The 11,710-nt window shown below is 41.2% G+C and overlaps 1 protein-coding gene across 1 annotated transcript in view; it reads right to left on the bottom strand.

Moving 5' to 3' along the window:
• CHD1L (chromodomain helicase DNA binding protein 1-like) overlaps positions 1–11,710 on the bottom strand; it is a 66,424-nt gene that overhangs the window by 27,695 nt on the left and 27,019 nt on the right. Inside the window, exons 7-14 of the mRNA XM_014540868.1 lie at positions 10,751–10,913; positions 9,304–9,459; positions 8,525–8,616; positions 6,820–6,917; positions 4,450–4,523; positions 2,423–2,533; positions 1,651–1,765; positions 887–1,040 (exon numbers count right to left, since the gene is read on the bottom strand). Coding sequence (XP_014396354.1) covers positions 887–1,040; positions 1,651–1,765; positions 2,423–2,533; positions 4,450–4,523; positions 6,820–6,917; positions 8,525–8,616; positions 9,304–9,459; positions 10,751–10,913 — 963 coding nt within the window. The remainder of the gene's footprint in view (positions 1–886; positions 1,041–1,650; positions 1,766–2,422; positions 2,534–4,449; positions 4,524–6,819; positions 6,918–8,524; positions 8,617–9,303; positions 9,460–10,750; positions 10,914–11,710) is intronic.

Below are 11,710 nucleotides of genomic sequence, written 5' to 3'. Positions count from 1 at the left end.
AAACAAAGTCCAGTCAGTTCTCATGAAATCAAACACTGGGATATCAGGGATTTGCTAAGTGACACCAGCTATATTCCTTCCCTGACGGTGGGCCGTTTCTTCTCTCCCCATGATAAGAAACCAACAGAGCCATTGAACAATTGAATGATGGCTAAATAGAAAGTATGATAAACGATGGCCAGAGATGTTGATTTTGACAATTCTCATAATAAAAACAAGTTATGAGCCTCCAATTTCTTTTTTTGAAGAATAATAGTAATTTCTTGCATTACCATTGCCCTCCTGACCGAGTCTTTTTCATAGGCATTCTCAACAGCCACAGAGAAGTCAGAGACCCTGTTAGAGCTAAGAGGTTAAGATATCTGCTCAGAGCCACAGAGTCAACTGGTGACAAAGCCTGGATTTGAACCCAAGTCAGATGGATCCAAAGCACATCGTTATTTTTTATTCTGCTGCCTGTCTATATCATTTTCATTTCTAGCTCCTACAGCAGCCTGCATGCAATAGGTACTAGAGGAGGAAGAGTTTGGCCAGAGACCAAATGTATAGTTGAGGAGAGTAGGTGATTAATGCTAGTCTTTTAAAAAATATTTTTGTTGATTTATAGAGAGAGAGCAATGGAGAGGGAGCGAGAAAGAGAAAACAACTATGTGAGAAACATCGATAGGCTGCCTCCTGCATGCCCCTACTGGGACTGAGCCCACAAACCGGACACGTGTCCTGACCAGGAACCGAACCAGCAACCTTCTGGTCCATGGGACAACGCCCCACTCACTGAGCCATACCAGCCAGGGCAATGCTAGTTCTTTTCACTTACACTCTCACCCACAGAGAGCACTGACTACAAACCCTGACATAGTCTGAAGTGAAGAACAACCTTCTATACCTGGAGGTCAGCATCAACTGCAGGCTTCCGGGCTCCCAGAGTAAAATGCCCGCCCTCCATGATTGCGCTGGTGAGCTGCAGCTTGGAGGCGGCTTTCCTACAAACTATCTCTTCCACGGTGTCTCTGCCGATCAGCCGGATAACCTTAACAGACCTGTAGAGAAGTCAAAGGAGAGGAGTGTGCTACCGGAGTCTGCAAAGATGTGTGCAAGCATACAAGGCTGATGCACCTAAAAGGAAATAAACCCAAAATGCCATGTTTGGGGAACATTTAAAGGGAGATTGTTATCCGTGGACAGAGCCACTGTTAAGAGAGATCTGACCTTACATAGGGTCTCACTAAACTTTTCCAAAAGAGTTAAGGAAGGGATGATGAGGTGGTCAGAACTGGGATTCCTTATCTGTGGCAGAAGAAAACCTCTGGTCAACCTCAATTATCTTCAGGTCAAAGGGTCAGACCCATCTTTTCAGCTTAGTTCCATCACACCACAGATTTTTTAACTGAGTTAGACCCTAACTCAGGAAGGATGAGTTAAATAACTTCTGAAGGTTCCTTCTCGTCCTTTCACAATTTGATTTTGCTCTGTTTAGCAAAGCAAGTCTTGAGCGAGAACGTGCCCTGTCCAGTCAGCAGCAAACGCGGGCTAACACCTCGCAGTCTCTCGGCCTCCAGCCTGGGACTATCACAGGATTACCACCTTCCTCCCAAACCAGACTGCTGAGTAGCCAACAAGTGGAAACATGCAGCTGCTTCGATCTCTTACTTGTTCTGGCCTATTCGGTGAGCCCTGGAGGCTGCTTGCAAGTCATTCTGAGGATTGAAATCACTGTCAACAAAAATAACGGTATCTGCTGCCGTTAAGTTCATGCCAACTCCACCTGAAAACAATGCACAAAGGAGCATGATCAACAGTATGAGGACTAGAGACGAGAAAAGACACAGGCTACAGAGGTCAGATGGATAAACGGAATTGTCAAAATATCGGGCTTCTTCCTTCAAACTCGCCCCAATCTCTAACTCCAGAAACTTGCAGTGGTTAAAACTGCTCCCTGAGCTCCTACCGCCTGACTTGGGAAAATTTAACTACGGAAAGTAACAGAATGAGGGGAGTAGGAGGAAGCAGCACAAGTGGATACTTAAGTAGTGGACAGATTCCGATTTCATTTCACAAATTCATGGCTGGGGAGGAGAGCTACCTCTACTAAATTAGGAATAAAACTTTCCACAAAATTATTGAAATCTGGGGCAATCCCAGGTCAATGGTTAAAGCAGATTAGAATCACTCCCTACCGACCCCAGGTTTCAGCCTTACTTCTCTGATGAGATGACAGCTAAGAAAGGCTGGCTACAATAGAAACCATGCCAGAAGGCCAGTACCTTGATAAACTTATGGCAACAACCTAAAAGTCCCATTTTGTATACTCCTCAGTACTGACCTAAACTTTCAGAGAAATAAGGAAAAACATACTAAGTGCTGAGATGTAAAAGTCCTGTATTATCCCTTATTTGCCTTTGCCAATGCCAATGTGACTTACCTGCCCTGGTACTTAGAAGAAATACAAAAATGGGCTGCTGTCCAAAGTTCTTAATGGCCAGGTATCTCTCCTCTCCTCTCACGGAACCATCCACACGCTCGTAACTATAGCCTTCACATGCAAGAAGAAAACAAATACTAATCCTTTTCAGATACTCGAATAAAACACTGTCAGCTCAAAACCAAACGCTAATTTTGTCCCTTTCCCTACACAAGCATGCCCCAAGCAAATCCCACAGGCAAAATTTAAAATTTAGGGGTCATTTTACTGTCTTACCAAAGAACTTTCCATAATGTACTCCTCTGGTTGTTTTAAATACACGCAGTTGGTAAGATATACTTGGCATTTCTGGACTTAATGTTCAATCCTGACTCTCCTGAGCCACCTAAAGCACACTGCGGACCATGCTGTGTGGCGGGTCCCAGTTTGGCTACGACATAACTCTCACTTATGCAAGCAGTAAGACAAGCACTTGGGAGCTGGTGAGTGAGCCTGCCAGATGGCTTCAGGCTTCACCGCAGACCCACGTTGGAGAGGGGGATTATGTGCCCAAGCCATGTTTACAAATCTGGGGATTTCTCAATGTGCCAATGGCATTTCCTGCAAGTGTCCACTGGACCAGTTTACAGTACCTGGGGGGCATCAAGTGGCTCTGGGAGACTGTCTGAGTTCTTCTCCTTTTTTCTTAAATAATTTTCTATTTTTCAATTATAGATGACATACAATATTATATTAGTTTAAGGTGTACACCCCAGTGATTGAACATTATATAACTTACTAAGTGACCATCCCAATAAATCTTATACCCAATGACACCATAGTTATTAGAATATTATTGACAACATTCCCTATGATGTACTTTACATCTCCATGACTACTGTGTAACAACCAATTTGTACTTCTTATTCCCTTCACCTTTTTCACCATCTCCCCATCCCCCTCCCATCTTGCAACTATCAGAACTGTCTCTGTGTCTATGAGTCTGTTTCTGTTCTGCTTGTTCGTTTGTTTTTTAGATTCAATTGCTGACAGATAAGTATTTGTTGCCATTTTATTGTTCATATTTTTTATCCCTTCCTCCTCTTCCTCCTCCTCCTCCTCCTCCTCCTCCTTCTTCAAGACCCTTTAACATTATATAATGGTTTGGTGGTGATGAACTCCTTTAGCTTTTTCTTGTCTGGGAAGCTCTTTTAATGTCCTTTGATTCTAAATAACCACTTTGCTGGGTAAAGTAATCTTGGTTGTAGGTCCTTGCTTTTCATCACTTTGAATATTTCTTGCTACTCCCTTCTGGCCTGCAAAATTTTTGTTGAGAAATCAGTTGACAGTCTTATAGGTAACTAGCTATAGGAGATGCCTTGTAGGTAACTAACTACTTTCCTCTTGCTACTTTTAAGATTTTTTGTCTTGCCTGTCTGGTGTGGCTCAGTGATTGAGCGTTGACCTACGAACCAGGAAGTCATGGTTTGATTCCAAGTCGGGGCACATGCGTGCAGGAGGCAGCTAATCAGTGATTCTCTTTCATCATTGATGTTTCTCTCTCTCCTCCTTCTCCTCCCTGAAATCAATAAAAAAATATATTTTTTAAAAATTCCATTTACCTCTTTCTTGGTTGATATGTGGGATCTCTATAATTTCAGTATTCATCTTTTCCACTGACCTTGAACAGGTACTCAACTGTTGAGTTGAATGTTGCAGGACACTGATAGCTCCTTTCACTAAAACTATTTCTCATACATTGCAAAAATTCTCAACATTTCTGCAATACACATTTTCTCCAGGACCCATATTTTTAAATCACATCACCGATGGGAATGTGTGTTTATTTCTGCCCACGTGTTTGCCCCGTGCTGTCAATCCTTGCGTCAACACACTTTTCTCCTCACTTTTAATCTGCCTTTGGCTGAGTAATGTTCGTCTATGCTTTCCTCTGTAACATCCCCACACCCTCAATTACTCTTCAGGAACCTATCTGGACTGTTAAGTCCGAAAAAGGCTGGAGAAATGTAGTGGCCACGGGACGTCACCTCTATAATCCATGTAGTCCTGGAGAATATCCAACATCTGGGTCATTTGGGAGAAAAGTAAAACTCGATGGCCCCTGGCAAGAAAAAGAAAAGTTTCAAGTGAAATTTACCAAAGAATGCAAGTTTATAAATAAATGAAATGCTGAAGCAGAAGTATAAATGTCATAATCATTTACAGAGATTTCCTCTGAAATGCTAAATGCCTTATGGAAGGACATAGGTCCAAACGTAGCCATATCCTTCACAGTAGTTCTCGAGGCAGAGAGGGAATATCCCCAGGGGCATGTGTCAGTGCACCATGGGGTGTATGAAGCCCTAGGATAACCAAGGTGCCTCTCTCTGTAAGATCAATTTACCAAGTGGGAAGAAAAGTTTAGTTTAACAGCAAATAAAAGACATTAGAAGAGTAAGATGCAAAATGCAAATGCACCAAAAAACCGGAAAACACTGAAGAGTTTGGGGTCAGCCATCTACATCTACTTGAGGGTGTAAAGTCACTATGAAGAGAGGAGGCAAAATGGGTTAAGCCAGGAATGAAGTCAAGCCTAGAGCCCCATGGTATCAGTTATTTTAAGCTGTCATACACACAGAAGTATGGCACTGTCAAAACGTATTTTCATTTAATCTGAGCTTGCAAGGGGTACAACAGGAAGAATTATAAAGAATTCCTTCAAGACTCTAGCCCCAAATAGGAAAAGGCATTAAACTTGAAGCTGAAGACCTCAATTCTAATCCCATCTCTACCAACTGTTGACTGGCTGACCTTAGACAAGTCACACAACCACTCTGGGTCGGTTTCAACACCTATGAAATAAAATGGTTAGAGAGAAGATATTTATGGATCCTCTCCAACTCTAACACACTTACAGTATATATATATATCAGAGCCAATAGAATATAATAAGACATGCAATTATTTGACTAGCACATTCCTAATGGTGGGTGCTTTTGCCAAATCTGAGGTTTTAGGTTGGTTCAGGGCCACTTGGGGAAATAGTCCCAAGAACTTTTAAATTCTTTGGAAGCTAGGACTACTCTAGACTACTCTGTCCCTCTGGGGACTAGGACTAGGAGGATCAGGTACCCGCTGAACATCAGGCTACTGAACACTTAGCTGAACTTTTAGAGGCTCCAGAAGTGACCTGGTCTCCCAAGGCCCAATTCATGTCTCTGAGATAGAATCTCACAAGTTTTTCCTGAGTTAAAACCAAAACATCACAGGCCCGGCTGGCTTGGCTCAGTGGTTGAGTGTCGACCTATAAACCAGGGAGTCGTAATTCAATTCCCAGTCAGGGCATGTGCCCGAGTTGCAAGCTCAAACCCCAGTGTGGGGTGTGCAGGAAGCAGCCGATCAATTATTCTCTCTCATCATTGATATTTCTATCTCTCTCTCCCTCTCCCTTCTTCTCTGAAATCAATTTTTTAAAAAAAAACAACATTAAAAAAATAATAAAATAAAACATCACTGGGTTAACAAAAGCAAACATTAAGTCTTACTATGTGCCAATTCAATACAAGGTACCAGCAGGCAATTAAAAAGAAATGCTTGACGTTATCTCTGTCCCTGTGGAACTAAACAATATAGCTTGAGTGATTTGGTTAATATACACCAATTAAGGCAGTGCATGGCCAAGTACTAGATTAGGACTCTAAGTGCTGTAGTAACTCAAGAAAGGAAAGGATGATTAGGGAGCTGATGGGGTAGGATGGGAAGGAATGGGGGTAGGAGGTGTAGTTGCATAGGTAGAACCTGAATCAGGGTCTTGAAAACTGCAAAACTGGAATTAATCTCAAGAAATCATTAAGTTCCTGATTATACTGGTTTTAACAGTCACCAGCTCAGAGCACAAAATCTGAGCCAAATGATGAGGAAAATAAAACATTTTCTGGGGGGAAACCGGCAGCCTGACTCTGTACCTAGTTAATCAGTACATTCCTGTTAGCCTATAGTCTAGTCACAGACCCTTCCTTAATTATCTGGTCTTGAAAGACCTATTTACCTAAATACTCACATCTTACAGAGGCCATAAACCATGAACAATACACAACCCCCGGAGAGGTTACCAGCGCTGGCGCCAGGCCAGGCCTTTAGGTGCGGTCTCATGTCCCCCATCCCAACACACACGGGGCTTTTCGCAAAGCCCGCGAAAGATCCGGAAGTCTGATCCATATATGGGGGACAAAGAAACAAAAGGGTATAAAGAGAAAGCTTCCTCCATATTGGCTTACTCAGGCTTTGGAGAACTGACCCCCTGAGTCACTGTACTAGTACACGTGAAACATCTGAAAATAAATGTTTTTTTCCTTTATCTCCGGGTACTCCTGTGTATTTTCCGGTCGCCTGGTACATTCTGTAACACAACCACCTACCTAGAATATAGGTATGCCAACAGCTTATCCAGCAGGTGAAGTTTCCCACTGGCCTCAATCAGGTGGTCTCCAATTTCAAAAGGCTCTGGTTCCACACCTGGAAAGAGAGAACCCACTCTCAATAGTGTCTCCCCAGTCAGGCCAGACTCTGTAAATGGTGAAACCCATGGCCAGGCTACAGCAAGAGGCCCAGCTCCTGCCAACTGATAATGGGCCCACATCGCGTCTCTCTCTGAGGCAATTTGTAATTGTTTGTTTGCATGATCATCTCGGTGCTGCTTAACATCTATCACAGAGCCTGGCACACCCAATATGCCTAACAAATGTTTATCCAAAGAACAAACTAACTCTAGGATATTGAGGCACAGGGAGATGCTAAAGGCCAAAGAGACCCAAAATTACTATCTTGAGGCTTTAACTCTAGAAAACAAATTAAGAAATAGGCTTAGTTGTAATCTCTAGTTAAGTCTCAAGTTGGGGATGGCAGTGAGGTTAACCTGGAGGGCTGCTTTCAAAATGTACATGTTCCCAACACCCGCCTCCTTGGAAAAAAAAAGTTCTGATATGCACCTAATTAAGATGCTGTGACATTTTTAAACAATTCATAGTGCTACTTGGCAAAGACTCCCTTAAAATTACTGCAGCAAACCTTCTGCATTGTTCCTATCCCTACTAGAGCCCCCACAGACACAGAAGTCCTGGAATTGTCCCAAACACTACCCATTAGATCAGCGGTTCTCAACCTGTGGGTCGCGACCCCTTTGGCGGTCGAACGACCCTTTCACAGGGGACGCCTAAGACCATCCTGCATATCAGATATTTACATTACGATCCATAACAGTAGCAACATTACAGTTATGAAGTAGCAACGAAAATAATTTTATGGTTGGGTCACAACATGAGGAACTGTATTTAAAGGGCCAGAAGGTTGAGAACCACTGCATTAGATGAATTAAAAAACCACAACAGTTTGAATGAAAATGAAAACATTACATATCAGAATGCATAGAATGCAGCTAACACAGCACTTAGAGGGACCTGACAGACATCCATACAATGAAGAGGGACACAGCAAAGGAGACTAAGAAGGCGTAGACGTAACACAGGAGGAGAAGAGAAAGTGCTGCCCCAAACCCCATGTGAAGAACACGGAAGATGTGATCAACTGTGTCAAAGGTTTTGAGAGATTAATTAAAATGTGAACTGACAATCACTGGTTGGGCAACATGGAGATCATTGGTAAACTAGGAATAACAGTGGTGAGAGGCTGAGTAAGTTCAAGACAAAGGGACATCTTATCTTATTATATAAATATTATCAGATGAATCCAGATTATAAGACATCCCCTAAAACAAACGGCCTTGATTCTTTCATTGCCAATTTCACGAAAGACAAAAAATGGCCACAACAATAAAAGTGAGAGATATTTCTAAATTACAGGAAAACAGAGACACGACAAATGCAAGCAGGATCTATGACTGGATCTTGAATTAAAAAAAAAAAAAAAAAGTAGCCATCAGGGATATTATAGAGGACAACTGAAAAAATTTGAATATGATCAATATATTAGATAACATCAACATAAAAATATTAATAAAGTGGAGGGGAAATAGACAGTAAATACAGGCAATTCTTTTGAAGAATTCTGCCAACATGTTGGCCACAGAAATGTTAACATAGAGTAAGTGAAAAAACACTACCATCGATCAAACAAATATGGGTGATCCACACACTTTCGAAGCTGGGATAAGACATTCTGAAGTTTAACTTTCTTTGCCATCTCATTTTCAAATGCATCTGGAATTTTTAAAGAGAGAGAGAGAAATAGAGATGAATTACTGAACAGCAAAAAAGAAACCCTCTATGTTTCCATATATAATCTTATTCGTTTTAATAATATATCTTTCAAACCTATATTAACCTCCCAAATTTCATTGAATCGCATCAAGAATTAACAGCACGTCCATAGGAAGTCTCCTTAACCATCATTTTGTTTTAAGAAGGACACTAACTATAAATTGAACTCAGGAGCACTTTGTTATTCTTTTGTAAATTCTAAATTTCCTTCTTTAACTGCTGCTCAGGAGCCAAGGGACAAAAAAATAAAATTAAATTAAAAATGAGAGATTGTTCCACTCCTATCTCTCCCGTTCACTCCCAATTCCTCCCAGTGAATTTGATTCAACAAAAACGTTTTGAAATGTAAATATCCAAGAGGGTGGGAAAATTAAAGGCATGACTGGAACACCTACACGTGTTTGCAATAAGGAAAACTGCGTGTGGGAGAGGTGGGGGAGGGAATTTCACAACGACAACAGCCAATCACATCTGAGTTATACTGAAGATATTCCTTCCAGCCAGTTTCACTGTAGCTGACCTGAAGATATTCAGGATACAAAATTCCAGCCCATAGTCTTGCTGTACAAAGTGATTATAAAATATTTCCCTGCATGAAGACCAAACAGGCAGGTGCCCTCTGATTACCTAGGTCTTTCATCAAAATGGCCTTGTAGTACTTTTTCTGCAATGCTGACATGCCATGGTATATCACTACTTCTGTCTTCTTGGGAAGATCCGTAGCTACCTCAGATTTCACTCGCCTCAGCAGAAATGGCTGCAAGAGTTTGTGTAGTTCACTTGCTGTGTAAGAAAAAAAAACCACACAAGAAGTGTGGGATAGAAGTAAGACCAATTACTAGAGAACATACAGCAATTTTTTTTCCTCATTTTCATGCCCATTCTGCGTTCTAAGCCAATATGGTAATTTTTCAGTGTTTCTTCCTTCACTGGGTTCTTCCCAATTCCTTCTGAAATCATTACTAGCTCTTAAGAACTAGAAATACCCAACGAACTTGATTCTTACTGATAATCTCATTGATCAGCATAACATCTGAGAAATGCACAGGCCAAGTAAGTAATATTTCCCCATTTTTAGAATGAAGTGAGGCTCAGAAAAATTAAGCATCTTATTCAAAGTTACACAGCTAGATGCTACTGTTGCTAGCATTCAAACTTAGTTCTTCTGACATCAACTCCCTTGTTCCTCCCCTAAGTGTGGTAAACTTCAAAATTAGCCAAAATTGGCATTACACCGCATGTACAGTTGCCACCTACAGCAAATAAAAATACAAGACTTCAGCTAAATTTGAATTTCAGATGATTTTTTTAATACAAGTATGTCCCATGTATTATTTGACTAGGTGTCATATATTTTATCTGGCACCCCTAAACATGAGCAACCGACCTCAGAGCAGCTTCCTCAAGGAATCCTCAGCCTGAGGTGTGGGGATTTTTGTATGAGAAGCCTTTCCAATTCATACTCACCAAGTACACCCATACACACTAGTAGAACGCCTACCATTTGTTTAGAATAATCAGCCTGGCATAACATCATAGGGATATACAGATAATTCTATGAGGCAGAGGTGCACAGATGCGAGGAAGAAGCCCACAACAGGCAACTGTATGAATGAGGAAGGCTTTCCTCCTCCACTGCCACCACACAGCCATCCCAGACTTTTCGTTTCAGTGCAGTGTTGATAGAAGAGCCAATGTTGTGGAATGCTGAGCAGTAGTGGAGGGCTATCGCACCCATATACTGTTCTGCCTCAGGAAGTAGTACAGAAAGTTAACAAGTCCTTATAGAAATTATATGTCAAAGTCTGACTATTAGCAGACACTTTCTATGTCTTCCAAAATTCGCCCAAAGAAGCCCTCATGTAGAATCATGTAACAAATAAGAGAGTCATGAATAGCAGACAACTGGGAACAACATGAGAAATCTACCAACATCTGATTCTTGTGTGGCTCTTTATCTTCCTGGAAGGTATCCTCTGGTTATTGAGTCTTTCTTTTCTATCTATAACCTATTCGCACTAGGCCATTTCTGGGTCCAGACCTCTTGGGAACAATTTGTCAGAAGGGCACTTGCCTGACTCAAACTCTTTCTCAATATTCTGGTAACGCTGAACAAAATCTTCCACCTGCTCCTTGGAAAAGAGGTCAGGCTCCACAAAACTGAGGAGGGAGTAGAGCTCTTGGAGGCTGTTCTGGATGGGAGTACCGGTCAGCAGGAGATTGAAGACTACTGAGAACTCAAATACATAAAGAAATAAAGTAAAAAATCTATAATATTGGAAAGCAAGGCAGAGTTAGCCATCACAACCTTTACCCATATAAACAGAGATATGATTTAATGGAATGACCACGGGGACATGAAATCGAAAGGCTCAGGTTCAAGTTGCATACTATCTGTTTGACGTAGGAAATAACACCTCTTCAGTTTCAACTATTAAAAGGAGATAATAATTGTGATGGAGATACCACTGTAAGAATGTAAATAAAATCACTTTGTGAACTCTGAAGTACTACATGAGTATTCAACATGGTCATTATTATTCCATGTATGTGGGGATTCAAGCTATATTATCACCTATGTGAGGGAGTCCACTGAGGCATCAGAGGTACACAGCATATATTCATGCAGTTTGAGAAGCCCAAAGTTATAGCAGCAGGCCCCACTGCTATAAGCACAAACAAAATCTATACTAAAAGAATGTCCTTTTATGAAATTTCACAGTGCATCACATGTAACACATCAAGACTTCCGGATATTTCTAGACACAGGGTCATATACAGCCCAAAATGCAAAGAAAGTCTTTCCATTTTGAGCAAAGATGATAACACCAAGAATAAGTGACTAATGAAGTAAAAGGTTAGGAAAAACAGCAACAATAGACCTGATGGTCAAGCAAAAAACAACCTCGGACCTCACATTAGCAAGAACGTACACCATCTGAATTAAATAGTATAGCAAAATGGGACAGCCATATCCTACGTATGTGTATTGTTTTAATTTTTAAAATAGGTTATTATGCAAATATATGTTTGG

Source organism: Myotis brandtii, unplaced genomic scaffold (genome assembly GCF_000412655.1).
Source record: "Myotis brandtii unplaced genomic scaffold, ASM41265v1 scaffold250, whole genome shotgun sequence".
In the NCBI taxonomy this organism is placed as follows: Eukaryota; Metazoa; Chordata; class Mammalia; order Chiroptera; family Vespertilionidae; genus Myotis; species Myotis brandtii.
Note: the sequence above shows the minus strand (reverse complement) of the source record. Positions and strands in the feature narration are given on the sequence as shown.